Source organism: Urocampus carinirostris, chromosome 20 (genome assembly GCF_059441175.1).
Source record: "Urocampus carinirostris isolate Australia breed hairy pipefish chromosome 20, RoL_Ucar_1.0, whole genome shotgun sequence".
NCBI lineage: Eukaryota > Metazoa > Chordata > Actinopteri > Syngnathiformes > Syngnathidae > Urocampus > Urocampus carinirostris.
Window position 1 is genome coordinate 26,120,885 of NC_142368.1, and position 21,022 is coordinate 26,141,906.

At 37.4% G+C, this 21,022-nt stretch overlaps 1 protein-coding gene across 1 annotated transcript in view; it reads right to left on the reverse strand.

Moving 5' to 3' along the window:
* lama2 (laminin, alpha 2) overlaps positions 1–21,022 on the reverse strand; it is a 278,494-nt gene that overhangs the window by 104,450 nt on the left and 153,022 nt on the right. The window contains exons 21-23 of the mRNA XM_088324972.1: positions 20,274–20,485; positions 6,932–7,038; positions 3,063–3,243 (exon numbers count right to left, since the gene is read on the reverse strand). Of these exons, the coding sequence (XP_088181098.1) occupies positions 3,063–3,243; positions 6,932–7,038; positions 20,274–20,485 (500 nt within the window). The remainder of the gene's footprint in view (positions 1–3,062; positions 3,244–6,931; positions 7,039–20,273; positions 20,486–21,022) is intronic.

Consider the following 21,022-nt stretch of genomic DNA (forward strand, 5'->3'; position numbering starts at 1 on the left):
TCTTTATTGTGCATATGACGATAAACACATTGAATCTTGAATCTTGTTTTGTGGCTCTCTCATGTTGTTGTTTTTTTTAAATATACTTGGGTCAAAATGGTTCCCGGCCCCTGTTCCAGATGACATACATTCAGTCCAAGTGCTGGTACGATTGCGTGAAATGCATGTAACATGCAACAACCAGGCTCATTTCATTCTGGAAAGGAGGGTACAAAGTACTGAGGCCTGTGGAATGTCACAGGTAACACTAAAAGTCTCAGAGGTCATATCACATTAATACAGTTGAATAAAGTTACCAAAGTAAATGTATTTATATTTACAATGTGTATTCAAATCAGAGCTGAGAATGGAACTCAGGATCCATCTTTACACGCCAAGTGTGCACAATCAGTGATAAACCCCTGGAAAGAAATGTTAAACATTTACAACCTTTCCACAATGTCTAAATATGGGCCAAAGTAAAACACACGGTTGCAGGTGTTTTTGGGCCGTCAACGGTTTGGAAACGGTTTGACATACCTTTAAAAAAATGTGTAAAATAAAATGTTTTGTTTTCGACCACATTTGACCAGAGGCCAGGTAAGGCTTTATGCTATAGTCCTCGCTGATTTCAAGCTAAGATGACAATTCTACACTCTTTTGCACGTATGTGATGTCAAAAAAGAATTCAGGCGAGAGTTAAAACCCTTCTATTTCTGTGTGTTCCAACTTTGATTACTCAATGGTAGTAGCACTTGCAGTGATTATTTCAGTTTAGAACAAAACTTCGGAGTGTTGGCTTTCAAAAGAAGAGAAAGTGCCTATATTCTCCAAACTGTTCACGAATAGCATCCAATTTACTTTGGGTATGTCTTGGATTGGGATTGAAGGCAAATTTGACAAGAACGTTAAGTGGTTAACTACAAGGATCAACAAGGTTTGTGTTTTCTAACCAATACTGTTTCATTTGACATCTGGGAAATAATTGGATATAATTCCATTAATACGTAACTTTTTCCAAAAATTCTTCATAAAAACTTGTGGTAAATATGAGCCAAAAGCAAGGTTCATTAGCGACGACGCCCACTTGTTCTTGGCTGTCAATCGTGCTTGGCATCCTTTGCATAGGGTAACGAGGGTAAAGCGCTATTCATAGTCGCCACCGTTAATCTTCAATTTTGGCAACACAAATAAAGTTTCAGACACCTGCTCCCTGCGGTGGATGATTCAAACATCTGAATGTCTCAAACGTGAAAATGACTATGACTGCTGGAGGCTTGAAATAGATTCTTTGAGGCATTTGGATGGCACTACTTTGAAAAAGCTTTTGTGAATCATGAGGTTCTCTTGTGTCCATCTTGGGATTTTTAAGATTTTTATGTAGTTAATCAAAGCAAAAACACTCAAAACAAACAGAAAGTGAGCTGATACTGGGCTACATTGTTTAAAGGGACACTGAGTAAAATTTGACCTCTAGAAATCTCTGTGTTGTGCAATATAAAACAAATGCTACAGATATCAAGGAAGACTATACACTACGGAGACTCGATTTCCCTCTCTTGAGTTCTAAGTTAAGAATTCTAGTGATTACTCCACACAATCCCTTCTTTGATCAGAGTACATATTTAAAAAAATCATCAGGTAGCGCCAGAGAAATTATTTATAATTTTTATGAGTTGTACAATGAATTCAATAGCAAGGATTGATGCAATACAACTATGTTATTCTAATTTGGATTTTAAGTTAAATGAATAGGTAATTTCAAATTATATAGAAGATCATCACTTACTAATCCATTCATTTTGCACACAATACAGAAGAAAACCATTTTTTTTTAGTTTTACAGAGAAATGTTATTAAAAAACAAGCTAAACTGAAGACATAGTCATGAATGTCTAATTACAACTTTTATAAATCAGATTTCAAAGAGAAAGCTTTGAAAATCCTTAGTAATTGAGGGTGGTACTTCTGCAGTGATTTATGATCCCCAGCTCATCTCTGAAGAGCAGGGGGACCCTTTTTTTCCAATAACAACAGCGACCAGATGATGAATGTTCAGTATCCGAGTCAGATTATCAGGCTTCTCCTGCGACTGGTATCCATGGAAACCCCAGTACTCTCACAACAAACCCCTACCCAAAAATGGCCAGGAGAGGGATGGGTGCCACCACGCTGAACTTGTCTAAGACACATCACAGGAAGTGGTGCTCTATCGACCCAATCGGTTAAGGCAGGGGTGTCAAACCAATTTTAGCTCAGCGGTGGTATATTAGAAAAAAAATTATCACGGGGGGGCCAGACAAGTAGATTGAAGGAAAACAAAGAAAGAAAGAGAGAGGAAAAAAAGAAAGGCATAGAGAGAGATGGACAGAAAGGAAGGGATAAAGAAAAATAAAAAGATAAAAAGGTGCAGTGACAGAAAGAGCAAAAGAAAGAGCAGCAGAGAGAAAAATATAAAAGGGAGATAAACAACAAAAGAGACTAATGGAGAAAGACAAAAACAGAATAAAGAGAGAGAGAAAGAGAGAAAGAGAGATCAATACTGGGAAAAGAGAGAGAGGGAAAAGAGAAAGAGGGACAGAGACAGAAAGAGAGACAGATATGCAGAGAAAGATAAGTGAGAGCAAAAGAGGGGAAATAAGAGGAAAATAAAGAGGGAAATTAAGAGGAAAAGACAGACAGACAGACAGACAGACAGACAGACAGACAGACAGAAAGAAAGAAAGAAAGAAAGAAAGAAAGAAAGAAAGAAAGAAAGAAAGAAAGAAAGAAAGAAAGAAAGAAAGAAAGAAAGAAAGAAAGAAAGAAAGAAAGAAAGAAAGAAAGAAGGAAAGAAAGAAAGAAGAGCGAGAGAGAAAAAATACAGCTCCAGTTACTCTGTGAGTGGCAGCTGTCTTTGGCGACATCCAGTGGACATTTAAAAGTGCAGCACATCTATTTTCTCTTGTGCTTATTTCAGTGTTTTCTCGTGGGACAAATTTTACCCCTTGGCAAGCCTGAGCAGGCAACATGTTTGAAACCCCCTGGCCTAAGGGATCTGTGAACCGTCAACACTAACAAGCAGTGCACCAATGTTAGCTTACGTGTGCAGCCTCCCTCCTGGAAGTTAAAGAATCCTCGTGAGCAGCGGTCACATTTGGGTCCGGTGACACCGGGTTGGCACCGGCATTGACCGTGTTCGTCGCAGTCAAACGATTTAGATCCGAAAGAGTTGCAGTGACACGGCACACACTGTCCACCCGTGGCCAGGCCGAACGTCTGTGCCTGGAGACAAAGGGGACCCGACAAGGTGAAGAAAAAAACGTTTACTGCACACTTGAAAAATAGTCAAGACATGACATGATTTCTGCCATTCTGCTAAAACAAACTTGGAAAAGGCTCTATAGGTATTGGGTAATAATGGAGGTAAATACGGAAGACAAAAAAGAAAGAAAGTACTGTACTGTATAATAGGTTCGTTTTGTTTGACACAGCACATAACAAGGTCAAATTTGGCTATGACAAAAAAAGAAAACAAAACAAAATAAAAACAGACAAAACAATTGTAACCCATCTGGCAGAAAATTAATCTCATTTGAAATATCTCATCTCATCTCATCAGCTGCACCGCTTATCCTCAGTAGGGTCGCGGGGGTGCTGGAGCCCATCCCAGCAATCATCGGGCAGTGGGCGAAAACACCCAGAACTGGTTGCCGGCCAATCGCAGGGCACACGGGAACAGACAACTCACTCGCTCAGTCACACCTAGGGACAATTTGGACCGGCCAATTCACCTGAAATGCATGTCTTTGGAATGTGGGAGGAAACCGGAGTGCCCGGAGGAAACCCACGCAAGCACGGGGAGAACATACAAACTCCGCACAGTAAGGCCTGGAGCTGGATTTGAACCCACACAGGAGGTTCCCACGACCTCAGAACTGTGCCGCACACGCGCTAACCACTGCGCCGCCGTGCTGCCCCATTTGAAATATAATTTACTAAAATAAAACAATAACATAAAAGTAAAATGAATGAAATAATTATCCCCCTAATGGTGTAAAATTTTGCTTATTTAAAATAACTTATTTTACTAAAATATGATAGTTCAATACCTACTAGTTCAATACCTTATGGTCATAAATCATCTGAACCATGTAAACATGTCTTAAAGTTTAGAAAATAATCTGCCCAAGGGGCCAAATTTTGTTTTCTCTGGTGCATTTTGACACACAAAATAAAAATAAAAACGTGGTTTCTATGTACTGCAGTCACATTCCAAATTTTTCATAAACTCGTGAGTCTTCATGTCAAAGGTAATCACAGAACCATGCAAAACACTACCACTGTTGTCCATGTGACTCTGCTAAAAACAATAACAAATCTGAAAGTAAGACTATGTAATTATATGTTAATAATAATAAACAAACGTTAATGACAACTATGCACCTTCACACACAAAGCAAAACCACGCTTCAACCACGTGCATGGTTACCGCCGTGCTGGGCCAGAAGGCCCCCCTGGGGCATCCCCCCGAGCGGGGAGGAACGGCCAATCGTCTCTGCACGTCTTCAACGGGGACGCGCTCTACCGGGCGTCGCGTCTCCCGCCTCTCGTAACCCGGGCGACGCTGGTCGCAGCGGGGCCCGGCGAAGCCCGGCCGGCAGACGCAACGGCCCTGGCTGTCACATCGCTGCGAGACGGAGCCCAAGTGGGTGCAGCGGCAGGCGGAGCACCGCTGACGCTCGCCGTCCCACCAGTAATTAGGCTGGACCGATCACAATAAGAGTGTTGAGAAAGCATATGGCGACTTGTGGAAAAATACAATGGTTCCTCTTTACATGAGCACCTCTACCTATTAGCAATTTGATGCATGAGCATTTTTTTTTTTCAAATCAAAATCTTGGTCGCTTTACAAAGGATAATCAAGTTTTCCAACAGTCCCAGGGGCTACCACTAAGAGCAGGGGTGTCAAACTAATTTTAGCTTGGGGCCTCATGGTAGAAAAAAAACTCCACCTAGAGGCCGAAATAGTAGATTTAAGAGAAAGAGATAGAGAGAGAGAGAGAAAAAGAGAGAGAGAGAGAGAGAGAGAGAGAGAGAGAGAGAGAGAGAGAGAGAGAAAGAAATGAGAGGACCGAAAGAAAGGAAGAAATAAAGAAGGAAAGAAAGAAAGAAAGAAACATAGAAAGAAAGAAAGAAAGAAAGAAAGAAAAAACAAATAAGAAAGAAAAGTGAAAGAATAAAGAAAGAAACTGAGAAGAAAGTGAAAAGACACAAAAAACAAGAAAAAAGTAATAATAAAGAATAAAATAAAATGAAATAAAAGAGATAGAAAGAAAGAATAAATAATAAAGAAAAAGACAAAAAAATGCAAGAAAGAAAGAAAGAAAAAGCGAGAGGAAGTGACTGAGAGCGAGAGAGCGAGAAAAAGAACGTTTCTTTGTGAGTGGTGCCTGGCTTTGGTAGATCTAGTGGCATTTTTCAAACTGCAAGTCATTTTTTCTTTTGTGCTTCTCTCAGCATATTTTCGCAGGCCAGATTAAAATCCTCGATGGGCCTGATCTGACAGCCCTGCAGGTATTAACACCCGACCCAGTCCAAGCTCAACCAGTTAACTTGATTTGAAGGACTAAGCCTAGAGAAAACCCAAACTTTCATATTTATTTGTGAGGGCCGAGCTCCCCTCTAGCTGACCTTTTTTTTTTTTAATCATCCACCCGCTGTTGTACTTTGTTTGTCTCATGGAGCGGTTCGCGTAGCACCGACGCAAGCGCTGCGCAATAAGGAGATTAATCCATCCTCTAAAGCGCGACACAAAGAAAAAGTAATGAAGAACAATGAGGGGTGGATCATTTTTGCAAAAAAAGTCAGAGAGAAAGTAGCCCTGCCCAACCCTAACCCGAACATAATGATTGAAATTTTAGGCCTGGCCCGACCACAGTTTCAGATCGGGCTTTTGATCGCATGTCTTTAATCGCAGTTCATAGCATCTTCTCCTTTTTGTGATCCAAGCCATGAGTTCTGGAAAGGCAAACTGTAAAATGTCTAAGAAAAATAGAATGGTGACAACTGAAAAGAAGTAAAAAAATAATAGCAAAACACAATGTCGATGTTTGGGTGAGTGACCAAGCCACGGAGTACAATAGGGAAGCAGCGAGTGCCGATCACAAAGGCGCAGAGGAATATTTTACAGCACTTCGCTGCAGTAGTTTCCAAGAAATCTTATATTCTGGTTGCAAAAAAACAGCAAAGAGGATGACAAACCCAAGAAGCGGGTGTCTTTAAAGGTTTTTAGAGAGGTGCTGGCTAAATGGGAGGAAGATGTTGCTTTCGTTGAAAAAAAAATATATATATGTAAAAATTGGCAAGTGGCCGTGTGACAGCTCTCTTTAATGACACTTGCCTTATGCATTTCCCAAACAGGGAGGGACAAATTTCCTTGAATACATATATTTTAAGACCTGTAGAAAGTTATAGTGTTGCGGGTCTAGCCAAAAGGGTAAAAGAAAGTGATGAATTAAAACTGAAACTAGTTAAAAAAATTCAGTAAAAATCTTGTGTCTTCATGTTCCTTCAACATTACAGTAACATTAAATGTAAGTGTATAGGAAGTCTACGTCACAGTCGGTCTTCTTTACCACACACAAAATTTTGTGACTGCTACTCCCTCATAATAAATTTGCATTTCATTCTATTATTATCTTATCTATATCGTTTTTAATGTTCAACTCTTACTTCAATTTGTTTCTAGTGATTGGGAATATGTGTATAACAGCTCATTTGGGTTCACTTAAATGTTTTGGGAGGTCGGGAATGGGGCACTTCGTTTTCAATCATTTCACATAGGCAAAATTCGCTCGTTCCATGAGAAATTCGAGCTACCATCCTGGAACGAATTAAGCTCGCATGTAGAGGTATCACTGTATGATTGGAACACTTAATCTAAGCTAAAAAAAGAAGAAAAATCACTTACAATGCAATCGTCACACTGACGCCCGAGCACGTTTTCCTTGCACTGGCACCGCCCACTTTCCTTGTTGCACACTTGGGAGACGGAGCCATTAATATGGCACAGGCAGGCTGAAGCAGAGGGACAAGAATCGTATTTTGCATCAATTATGTGGATTTCAACAGTTCATGTCACGCTAACTTCAAGAGCTCAACGTGCTGTTGAGGATTAGAGGCCGATTATCCTGAAGAGAAGCTCCTTGCTTCCAAGTCTTTATTTGAGAAACATGACAAATGGAGGCTATTTTCAAATGATATTGATGATTATTGATTTTGAAAAGTAAAAAATAGAAATAAAAAATAAGGACCCAAATGGAGCAAATATTTACTCTAAATTGGGAGTCTCCAACCTTTTTCAAGCTGAGAGCTACTTGTTGTTACTAAATTGAGCAAAGGGAACCCAGTTTGGTTTGCATTTCTAAAATAGCAAATTAGGTAGATGGCTTGCTAAGTAACTAAAAGGAGCTTGATAGTTGGGTAAACAGGTAAAAAAACTAAAAGGGGTTATATATCTAGCTAAAAGAGTAAAACGCCAGCTAAATAGCAAGATAGAAAGCTAAAAAGAAAGCTTGATAGCTAGATCGGAAGGAGGCCAAAATTTAGATTGATATGTAGCAAAAATGTAAAATGTTAGCTGTATCGCAAGCAAAATAATGTAAATAGCTAGCTAGATAGCTTGTTAAATAGCTAAAAGGCAGGAAGATAGCCATCTAGCTACAAAGCTAAAAAGGTAACCAGATACCTAGCTGAAAAAAAAGAGCAAAACTTTGGTAATTCCCTTCATAAAACCCAAAAATTGGAATTCAGTGTGTTGTATTTCTTATAAAATAAATCAATAAAAAGATGAATTTATACATCTGTTTAATACACAAATATATTATCCTTCTAGGATCTTAACTAATTGCTTGAAAAATATTTATCAATACTTCAATCGATTTTTTTTTGTCTATGAAGCCCAGGAACTGGAATTCATTTGAATATCTAAAATAGCATCCTATTATGTTATGACTATGTTGTGATTATGTTATTACCAGGTTTATTATTTAAAAATAGGGTTAAAAAGACTCGTCATCCAATAAAAATAAAACATTTTACTAGAAAATCACAATGACTCAGCGCTAGAGCGCTATTTTCACAGCAGGTTCACGGGCACCTTAACTGGAGACCCCTGCTCAAAATGTAGTTGCAGAAAGAGAAACAAATTAATTGTACTATAGGAGAAAAAAAATAAGACATAATAATGCCAAACGATCTTATTAACTATCAAGACCCACTTTTGTCCTCTAAGTAAACTAATTTTAACTACAGTATTACACTATAAGCCCTGTTCAAATGACATCTATCGAGATTAAAAGTTAATAAGTGAAATTATTTCCAAAAAAATGTGTTTATATATTTGTATATGTTTTGTTGTATTTACTATTGTTTTGATTATTATTTACTTTTGATTTTATTATATATATTTTATTCTGTATATTCGTATCAAATTATTATGTATTTAAATAACATTAATGCTTTTAGTTCCATGCGTCCTTTTTATATATTTATTTTTTAGTCTTTGCATTATTAAACTAAAACGAGCGGGGAAAAATTGTTCAACTAAATCATCAGACAGAAAAGGTTTGAAGATTTAGAACCGTTTTACGGCCAAGTATAAAGACAAAACAAAACAATAAATTAATAAAAAATATGCAGCATAATAAAAGTAATTCAATAGTAATTCTTTTAGAATGTAGGCTGTTTTCATTGGGGGGGATAAGTGGAAAAAATATGTAACAGATATCCATACCGGGGTACTTAAATACTGAAGAGTTAAGTATCGGTAGTTAAGTATCTTTTATAGTCTTCTGGAAAATGATTTTGAGCGTTCTATACTATACTATTTTATTATACTATATTTTAGAGTGATACAGATTTCTGTAGCAAACTCTTGAATAATCATCAATAATAAAACCATGAATCAATACCAATGATTAGAAATGTTGTAGTTACTGTAAACCAGACACTAGAGGACAGCTGATAGTGGTTTCCTGTGTTTGGGTTATCAGTGTAACGTTCTATACCACATGTTTTCAGACTAATATCAATCTTTAAACACTTGAATAGATATCACTCATCATACCAGGCACCAATATCATTAATTACTGTTTTTGTACTTTATGATTGTAAAGCTGAAGAGGGTAGCTGATAGTAGAATTATGTGCTTGGGAAAATGATTGCAGCATGCTATATCATACCTATCTTTTAGAACATACATTATTGTCATTGTGGGGATAGGTTGATATGTTATGTACTAGTGATATTGGTACCTGATAGTTGTATCTCGTAAAGGTATCCTTAAATACTGAAGAGTTAAGTATCAGTATTTGTCTCAAAAAAAGCTGTTTCAGTCTTTGAGTTCTATACCGCTTTTTAGACTGATAACAATCTCGAATGTAAACACCTATAAAGTAATCAATAACGATACAATAAATCAATAGCACTAGTTTTGAATTTTGTAGTTACTGATTATAAAATGGCCAACCGAAGGCAGCCAATGGTAGTGTCCCGTGGTTGGGTATATTTCTGTTGGTATTATACAAAATCATGCATTGACTTGCTCCCTCATATCTTTCAGATTTAATTTCCCCCTATGTTCCGGTCCGGAGCCTTCGCTCTAAAAACGCTGGTCTACTAGTGATCCCAAGAGCCAAGAAGAGATCCGCAGGTTCGAAAGCGTTCTCCATCCGGGCCCCGGTGCCGTGGAATGCTCTTCCCCCTGAGATTCGATCTTCAACCTTTGTGGAAATGTTTAAATCTAAGCTTAAGACACACTTCTACTCTATAGCATATGAATAACCTATATTTTATGTTGATATGTGTATTATTTGCCCTCATGTAGGTTTTAGATGAGGGGATGGTGTCATAATAGTCTGTAGTTTGCAATAGTCTTTGATCTGTGCAGCCCTTTGAGACTCTTTGTGATTAAGGGCTATACAAATAAACATGACTTGACTTGACTATATGAGTGTAGCATATTATACGACTTTTTAGTCTGATACCATCTCCAAACACTTGAATTGTATCACTTTTTTTCGGTACCTTCAAAGGAATAAATCCAGCGCCAATCAAAAGAAGGTTTTTGTTTTTTCTATGAGGAAAATAAAGTCTAAAATAAAGTCGCTATCTTGTTGCTAGGATTATTTGTGCTATTTTGAGCTGTTTCTATCTATTATTGACAATCTTTTTGTGTCAATGTGCTGCTACAAACTGACATGAATTCTGACATTCTGCTTCAACAATGCACATGCAGCTTGCGCTGCTTCATTTTCACGCACTTTGAAAAAATAATCTTCATTTGTTGCATGGTCTATAGAGTCAGACTGATCAGAATGTCAGGAAACATGGCAGTGGCAACAATGTTCACCCAAAATTCCAGCATTGTCCTAACCTTAAAGCACCCAAACCCAGATTTAAACGATTGTGCGTCAACATGGCAGTGAATACACTCTCTAAAGTTCCATACCCACACGCCAATCAGCCTCTTAGAAGAGCAATTAAAAGCCAGAACATCACAACTCCCATCTGGCAAATGAGGTTGTCACACACTGGTACACATGGACACACACTGACAAGGAAAAAAAATAAATAAATAAAAAGTCCATCTTGAGAAAAGAGTAGCTCGCCTCACATTTTCACACACGACTCCTCCTGGATGCAAAAGCAGACAGACGGACAGACCTGAGAGTGGGCATTAAAAGTGAGAAAAAAAAGGACGATGGCAGATGTCCACACTCACAGCAAAAGACACATCAATGGAGGACATTTAGGCAACCAGGAAGACAAGTACGGACGTATAACAGTATGAATTTCTAAATTCAAACATGCTAATGAATGTGGAAGACACACGTATTAAAAAGAGTTTCACAGACGCTCGCTCAAACAGTCTCTCGCCCCTCTGGTTTCGCCCTTTGGGGGGACCATCTGGACTCCATTCTGTCAGTCGCCACAATGAAATCCTTGTTGTGGCCTGAAATGTGGCCCTTTTTTGTCATTTGATACTTAGGAGTGTTTGTAGGGACTGGAAACAATCCTAGGCTAACATGCAATCAGTCATTTCATCTCATGTCAAGGTGTTTAGTTTTTAGACAATGGCAAAGCTAAGTCAAATTCTTGTTATGTAGATGGATGGTTGACAATTCACTGTTGTTGTATGAACAGAAGTAACTATGCTGCATACAATGTTTGTACACATTTTTCATGGCAATATTTTAGCACGTTTCAAGCACTTTCAAGGCCAACTTCTTTTAGAAATCCTGCACCGGCCAAAAAAATGATATTGTGTCGTAGACTTTGATGACTAAAATAAAGTCACTATTTTAATGCTAGCACACAATTCATGCTATTTTGAGCTGTTCCTATCGATGATCTTTTTGTGTTAATCGGCTGCTATAAACTGACATGAATCCTGCAATTCTGCTTCAACAATGCACACGCAGCTTGGCTATGTCCCCCTTTTTAGAAACACAGAAAGGGCTTTATAGGTGTTGCGTAATAATTGACTTCAATAAGAGAAAAAAAAAGGAAAGAAAGTACTGTATATCTATAAAAAGCAGAACAAATTTGCAAAATTTTGACTTATTTTAATGGTAGAGATTGCTCTGAAGCAGAGTGCAAGCAATCTTTCAATTTCAGGCTGCTGATCTTTTGCTTTTTGTTTTACTCACCTCTTCAGGCTTGCCTAATCTTGATAATTTGCGTCACACAACACCCCTTTTAACTATAATGTGTTTTATTGTCTATTTATTACTCTCTTGTTTTACTCGTTTTACTCTTCGTTTATTGTTGTGTCCTACTCATATGTACAGCGACCTTGGGTTTCCTGAGAGGCACTTCGAAATACAAAGTATTATTATTATTATAATTATTTTATCAGAGGGATAAATATGTTCTCTGGCGCTACCTGATGATTTGATAACATCTGTGAAGAAAGACTAAACAAAATGGAATAAGAATAATGGCTGGGCCTGTATTCCATATCAATATAAATATACCATTTACAATTTGTGCCCCCCAAGTTACTTAAGAGTTTTTAGGCTCATGGTGACTATCGTTTTTGTCCTAAATAATGGTTTCAAAACGGGGAGGCAAGCAGGATTCTTTGTAAAAATGTTGAAAATACTGCAAAGAAGAATACTATTGTATTTACCTTCATTGCAGACGATACTGGGTGATTAAAAAGAGTGCGTGATTCCTGTCCTGTGTATTGCTCCGCCCATTCCTACAGCTCACCCAATCCAATTGCTCTAGGTGCTTTGCTAGAGTTTCTGGGTATTCGCTTGTTGTGTGGCTTTTCATTATAAAGTGTCTAAACAATGAGCATGGAATGCTTAGTGAGCTTCCATAAACAGGATTCTTTCGCAATTTACAGCCAAAATAGGGTGTGTTGGTGTGACTCCTTGAATATAAACTCCAGTTAAAATGTTGTCCTATATCCTCAGTGAAGGTCGACTTGGCTTCGCACCAGCACAGATTGACTCCGCATGTAACTGTACATGAAATAGTTATGCAAGCTCTATTTTATCTCCAATCAATGAGTACTCATGAAAAGAGCCATAGGTCCTTGACCCCTGCCATGGGGCTTTTCAGGTAATTTAGTTTACAATTTGTAACATTATTAGTTGGCCTTGCTTTGCAGTTAAAACAGTAAGCTTGACTTTGATTTTAGTTTTGGTATTTCCTCTTGGCATGTTTGAAATTGTGAATTTCCCAACAGTGTCAAATCGCATGCCTTCAAAACGATTCCGAAGGTTTTATTGATCCATGGAGTCCCTGCGGATTGTTCATTAAGTCAAAGGGAAAAACCTTTATCACGTTATTGAATTACTATGTATCCTCTTGTTTCCTGTGATGAATAAAGAGTAATGGCACAATTCAAATATCTGCTCAACAATATCTATAAGAGTGACAAATAGTTCCCACTATATTGCTATCAAATTGAATCCTACGACTCATTGCTCTGTTGGCAGAAAAATGAATCTAACGTGTCGACCTGAGGGTTCTTTCCAGCAGATATGGCCACAGATGTGAACGCTGACCTCAAAACTCAACAAAAAAATCTAATGGAACCCAATTCCTGAATTGCCCCGAACTCTGCAGCGCCACTCAATAAAATTCATTAAGACTCTGCGTGATAAAGAGAGCCAGCGAGACAGAAAGAGAGTTATTGTCTTTTAATAATTCCTGCAAGTATTTTGTCATTTGTGCCGGATCAATAGCAACCCTCCGTCTCTAGGACAGAAGCAGCCAATCAGCTAAGGAGTCGGGCCATAGATCAGGGTGATTAATCAATAACCATTTAGCTGGATGGAGGGAAAACAGCTACATAACAATGGACTATCAAACAGACAGTAATAGTCAAAGTCGGCACTTTGTGGTTCACCCGTCCTCTGATTAGAAAGCCTGTCTATCACTCGCTGTGGGGTACCGGTCCCAATGGCGAAAAGGGTGGCCTTGGTTTTGGAAGGCAGGAAATTAATTGATTAAAAGAAATATTTGATTATGAACCCTTGTTTACTATTTCTTTATAGTCAACCATTTGCAATAGAAAATATTCACTATTATTGTGTCTTTAACGATTGTCTTGAAGTTAAATTGGACAAAACATCCCGCTGATAATAGAACTAAACACATAATTTGATACGTATAGGGCTGCAACAACTAATCAATAAAATTGATTAGAATTGATTATTAAAAGTGTTGACAACTAGTCAGATCATTGATTTCGTTTTATCACGTGATTTATGACCCATTAAGTATGTTAAATTAATGCAAATAAGAGTGCACACAATTCCGTAATGATGGTGAGAGTTGTAGTACCACTTTGGTCAGGCAGGGCGCACCAAGACTGTTTTATTAAACAATGCAGTATTACAAATATAATTGGCATGCAAGTTTCAACTTTGTAGTGACTGACGGTTTCATCATGAAACAAAGTTAACAATTTGAAAAGGAACAGAAAGTGCTGCAGATGTAGAGAAAACAATCAGAAAATAAAAAAAGAAAATCAAGAAAGAAAAACAATAAATAGTAATGATGTTTAACTCTTATCTAGGTGCAGATTCTTATTATAAATTATTTCCATATTAGGAAGGTTAATCATATTCAAAGATTTAACCCCCCAAAACATAATAATAATACGTTAAGAATATTTTAAAGGTTTGCATTTTGATAAATTTGTTTGTGGATGAAGAAAAAAATGCTACCCACAAAATGAAATGTATTGCTCTTTCCAAATATAATATCATCTTTAGATAAGGTGGTAAGAAAAGACCATCTTACATATTTACATTCATTCATTTGTATGTATTTTTGTTTATTGTCAAGTTACCGTATTTTCCGCACTATAAGGCGCACCGGGTTATAGGGCGCACCTCGAAAAAATAGTTTTTGGTCCTATTTTTGACATACATAAGACGCACCGGATTATAAGGCGCTACAATGGGAACGTCGGCAAAACAGTCAGGTAGTTCAGTCAAACTTATTACCCCCTTAACATTCCGAAAGCTTGCAAAGACGCAAATACGTGTCGAGAACACGTGCGGATGCGGTGTCCGTACGATGTCACTCAAATGCATCGTTCCATCATTCGGAAGGTTAAAGTCTTGGGATTCAAGAAATGCCAACCATTCCTTAGTTTCTATTTTCTTTTTCGCTCGCAACTTTACTGTATATATGACAATAAACACTTGGAATTGAGTTTAATTTAAAAATAAACACTCCATTCTATCCATTATCTGCACCGCTTATCACAGAAACATCGAGTTCAGTCTGAAACAAGATACAGGGATAATATATATAGCCAGAGTAGCTCACCGAAGTCGTTGTGTTCATAATAATGTGCAGCCGTGGTCCTCTTATATCCGTGAGTTTAGTAAATCCAGGAGAATAAAATATTTACAAATACAAAATAGTAAAAAAATGCTTTCTGTATGCCGTCAGCCACGTGCTATACGCATTCATTTTTTTCGGCCAATTGCAGGCTTTGTTTTGCCGTTTAAGCCAATGCCAGCCTGTAAATGATAAAAAGGATCCGCCCCTTGACCTCCGAATAACTTTAGCCAATAGTGATCGATTCAACTTGACACATTGGTTAGCCAATGAAACGCCGGTAAATAAATCCCAGCATACACCGCGCACTACTTGGCGTTTGGGGGAAAATCTAGTCGGCAGCTGCAAGTTAGTTGCAAGACTTTGCAAATAAATTTTGTTCCATAAATAAGGCGCACTGTATTATAAGGCGCATGGTCAGCTTTTAAAAAAAATAAAGGCTTTTAGGTGCGCCTTATAGTGCGGAAAATGGGGTAATTGACGAACACTCGTTTTTTTGTTATTTTATTGTTTTATATTATAGAATTCTCTGTGTTTTTGTGTTCTATTTTTCTATCCGTCCAAAATTTGAATTCAGAGAAGGAAATTAAAATGCCTTCGAGAAATCAAATTCATTAATTAATCACAAAATTCATTGTATATGAAAAAATCATTAGTTGAAGCCCTAATTGCAAAATCCAAATTCTTTTTAAATCATTCTTTAAGATGTGTTTACCCAGTTGCCCACACTTTTTAAATTAACCGTTTTTGTTGTCTTATCAAAAATTATGATTTGGGAATTTAATGGTTTCAGTAGGATGTCGCGAATTGCTTTATTTTAGAAATAATCTTTTAAATATATTTTATTTCAGGCTTTTTCAACAAAAATAAGCTTGAAATAATCCTACAGACAGGCAAAAATCGATACAGATAACAACACCAATATCAATTTACTAAGTTCCCCCCATTTTAGAATTGGATAGTTTTTTAAGCAAAATATTATTTTGGGAAATAACATTCAGCATTTCCTTTCTGTTTCATGATCAAACCATGATATAAATTATAGTTTACAAACTCAACCATTCAAAAGTTTTGTGTCGCTTAAACACATAATTGTCTGGGTGACATCAGACTTTTGATGGTAGTGTGTGCGTAATAAGTTGTGTTATTCAGAATACATGGATTGATAATAAAGAACAATCTGGTGGCTCCAATTGATTAATAAATCGCTTAAATAATTTATTGATTATTCGAATATTTAATATTTAATATTTAGCGGTAATTGTTTGTTGCAACCCCATCTGTGTCACATTTTACCAGATCTTTCAAAATGTCATTGTTACATACAACCTAGAAAACTATGGGGCTCAGAGATAACACATGAGGAATAGCCCCCAAGGCCACAGCCACAAAGCCATTAGACATCATAGCGCTAGTTTTGTATTTTAATCAATTGCATTAGTGGCCAACCGTCACCTTGTCCGATGTGAGCCAATAATTTGAGCCTTCCGGGCAAAATTTTATGGCTACAATTAAACTTCAATTATTTATCAGTTGAAACATATCAATCACTTGAGTAATTATCCGGCCTTATAGAGTTGTTTACACCAGCTGTGGTCAGCCACTGGGGCGTTTGGTACCGGGCCGCACAGAAATTTTGAAAAGTGACCAGATTTCCTTTGTTACGTCTGCCTTACGTGCCAAGGCCGCAACACCACACTTCTCGTGATACATCCCGCTATATGTTATAGCAAGCCAGCAATATTAGCAAAAAAAATCTTTAGAAAGTTTCCTTGCGAAGGGAAAACCTTCAAATTAAGGGACCAGGGTTCGTGCACCTTTTTTATGGATGAATTCAAGCACCTTTCAAGCACCTTCAAGGCCATTTTTATAATTTTTTCCTCTACCTTCAAAGGAAGAAATCCAGGCCCGATCAAAGTAATCTACAATATTTTTGTTTCAATGGGCTGCTATAAACTGAACTCTGCCATTCTGCTTCAACAATGCATGCACAGCTTCAATACGACACACTTGTTTACAAACACAGAAAGGGCTCGATAGGTATTGGGTAATAATTAAGTTCCACGGAAGACGAAAAAAGAAAGTACTGTATGTATTAAAAAAAAATTGACTCACTTTAATCTTATTACTCCGAAGCAGAGAGCATTCAATCTTTCAATCTTAGAGACTGATGTTTTTTTTTTCTTTTTAATATACTATATAGCACTGAAGAATTCAGGGGTTTTTGTGTTAAAATGTGTTTAGAGTGTAAAAAACTAAAAAAAAATTTTTTACAAATATTTTGTAGATGTGTGAATATATTAGTGTATATCAGGGATCCCCTGCAAAACATATGAAACTACTGATTACAAAATAATTTGGAGCAGAATGTTTTATTGTTATTGATATTATCTCATTAAAAACATCATAAATCAGAAGAGCCGAAAGGCTGCTCTTCTAAGTAGGCCGAACCAAAGGAACCGGTTTTCTTAATAGAGTTGTCTTCTTGGTTGCAACCAGTAGGTGACGTTTCACATGACAACGCCATGATTAGAAGCTACCAGAGCAGGTGTGTCAGCATCCTTTTCACACACTTTTTTAAAAAAATGTGTCTTAATTTATTGTGTAGTCTACAGTCAGACCGCCAAGGAACATGGTAATGGCAACTAGCATTTTTAAGCACTGACTTTGAAAATTCAAACAATTTCAAGGGTTTCAAGCACCCGTAAGAAAACCTGCAGCTGCTCAAGGGGAAAGCTGGCTGTATCCGCATCCCATTTGTCAATAAACCAAGTGAATGGAGCATGCAATTGTGTGAAGAAGATCAACTGCCAGTAATCCAAAATGACAGGGGACTTAAACATTTGTTTGAGACATCAAGTCTGCCATTGTTCTGCATAAAAATGATGGCAGAATACCCTGATGTCGCCACAACAGCACTGAAAACCTTATTTGCCATTTCTGACATCGTATCTATGTAAAGCTGGGTTTTCTGCAGTGAAGGCAACCAAAACCAAAATACAGATCAGACTGGACCTAAGAAGCATTGTCTTATATCATTGTCTCCTATAACCCCAATACGGGACTGTCTGGTTGCAGCAAATAAAGCACAGGATTCCCACTGATTCACTGCTGTGATTCACTGCTGTGATTAGCAAACATTTTCTTGCACTTTGTTTATTGTGTTGTATCTTATTTGAAAGTATGTTTAACCCTTGAATGCATAAGTAAGGCCCATGGGTTGTTATTCTTCAAAATCTTTAAAAATGCAGCGATCTAATAGTATCATATAACTATTATTCCCCATAAAAATGTTTAGGACATTATTCCAAAGAAAATTGTATTATTTTTTACAGTATTTTTGAGAAATTGCAGTTTTTTTTTCACTACCCTACTTTCCCATTAGTGGGGTCAAAAATAACCCCAAGCATTTTCCATTGAATCCTTTATGTACCTTTGTGACTTAGCATCGGTAACTGTCAATTATATATGCACAGTCCCATAAAAAAATTTGTTTTCATCAGATCGTGGTGGTCGTTTTTACACGGCAACATACATGTTAATATTATCGCAATAGTTGACCTGAAGTGTTTTATATATTATTTTCAATTGAGAATACAACATGTTATCAAATCGGTCTACAATGTCGTTAGTCCGCTAACACAACACAAACGTTTAGATAGATAGATAGATAGATAGATAGATACTTTTCCAGCTGCATCCCTGAGCTGAGAACAGTTCAATAATAAAGTCAAAAGAAAAGAATACAATACAATACAATATACAAATACAAATACCCAGTGTGACGTGCAAATGCCCACTGTAGCGTGTTATATAGAGTAACTAAATAGTGCTACACAGAATACATATTGCAGTAAGATTCGGTAATATCCAATTTTTAGGTACAAAGTAAGCTCTACTTAGCTAGCTTCAGAGTTGTCCAGGATTGTTTACACATTCAGACAACCAGGGGAGGACATCCAGAGAGAAAATGTTTGTGTGTGTACTGGATGTAATAGCGGGCCCAAAAAACGGTCCGGCCGGCCCTGAGTTGGGAGTATATAAACCAGAACTTGCCCGAACCAGACGGATTAACTTGATTTGATAGCTGAGCCCGAAATAAACCCGAAGCTTTAATTCACCGCCAAAGTAAACACAAAGGTTTACTTCGGCTGTGTGTACATCAGCGCCAAACTGTGCGTTTGGACTGAAGTACGCGGCGTCGTGTTTCACTTGGGGTCGATCCTCCACAAAGGGAAAAAAAAAACAACAACAAAAAGTTTGTGACTGTTTTATGGTTACTGGACCAATTGAATTTTCTATATTCGTCCTCCATACCATATAGTCAGAGACAATGGCACACACCGGATTGATTGTTATCTGGTGAAATGTGAATAAAGAATGAAAATGTCAAATTTGAAATTACCCCTTTTGTTGAACAAAATATATCATCTTTAACCAAATCGAAAGAAATGTCTTGAGTTATTGGCAAAAATGCATTGATTTAAATCAGGGTAATTTTCGACCCCAATCATGGAAGAGTGTACGTACTAGTAGGTCATGGGTCCAAGGGTTAAACATTACATTAGCAACCAGACCCTGTTGCGTTGTTGGTTGGGTTGGAAACGATGTTGCTCATGTGATGTTTTGGTGTGACGTAGAGGTAAGATCGGGCCTAAAAAAAATCCATTCCAACCCGACCCGTAGGTAAGCCCGAACCAGCCTGAGGCCAACTAATTAACTTGATGTGAGGGACTGAACCAAAAGACCTGATTCTTTATATTTTATTTGTGAGAACCTTATTAATTTGTAAGGAAGAGGGCTTTTCTTTTGCCGGTTAAAAAAAATAAAATAACTTAAGTTTATTAGACTCCCAGTAATGACAACGACAAGTGCAAGGACGCGAGCTTGGTTGCGTGAAAGGGGAAGAAAATCCATCACACAGATACTCTGCAAAGAAAAATAAACTAAGAACAATGACGGATAGGAAAACATTTGTTTGTTTTTTTTAAAGTCAGCGAGAAAGAAGACTGCCTAAGCCCGAACCCGAACGTTTAGGCCCGACTTGACCTGAATTTTGGTTAAAGCTCAGGCTCAAGATCTTGCCTCGAGTGGGACGTTAAGAGGACACCACAAATTACACATATTAACATGGATTTTCGTTCATTATAAATATCATGAACAGTTTGATTGCCTGTCATTATATTTAGCTTTTATTAGCTACATTGGATTTGACCTAATTAGCATTACTATTATTGTTATTATCCTTCCTGTTTTTATTGGACCAGGCAAATATACATTAAAACGGTCTGTGGTACAGAAAAGTTTATTGACCACTGGTTTACACCAGGTCAAGAGGCTTAAAATGCTTGCTAAAGGACCAACAAACTGGTTAACAGACATGATAGGGAAATTAAAGTGTGTCCATGGGGAAAGTTAGTACAATTTGAAAAACTCACGCTGGCAGTTCTTTTCGGTGACGGCATCACCGAAGAAACCGTCGTCGCAACTTTCGCAGGTTGCGCCGCCGTAACCGTGACGACAGCGGAGGCACTGGCCCGAGATTGGATCACAGCTGTCGGGTGTGGACAGGTCCATGTTGCCGTGGCAATCACATGGCTGGCAGGTACCACCTGGGACAGAGGGTTGTCCGTAATGCCCGTTGGAACATCTGGGAGGAATTACAACCACAAACACTAAGTTTAAAACAATAAATTGGAATTTATTGATAAACAAACATCATAATTTGAAACAGTATACATTATCATATCAATCTCAAGACACTCATGGTTTTTGTGGGAAGCATATAATTCCAAATCCAAACATTGTTTGAATAAAAGCACATTCAATTGGTTAAAACATTCATAATAAAAAATAAACTGCACTAATAATCTTGCTGACAGAGGGTGCTTGCAATGCACAAAAGTAATAATCTTTTATGTGTTTAATAAAGATGCTGCATTTGATGTTATGATACACGAATGATATCATTACATTTTGAATATGGTGATGAAACAGTAATTGTTAGATATATACATTGCAAATAGTGTAGTTATAAATATTTTGTATTGAATTGTAATTCATGTTTAGTATTTGTTTCGGCTATTAGTTATCCCTCATTTAAAAAAATAATAATCATAAAAATCAAACGTTTATAAAAAAACAATTGCTCAATTTGAAAGCAACCATTTGAAATGATACATTGTTG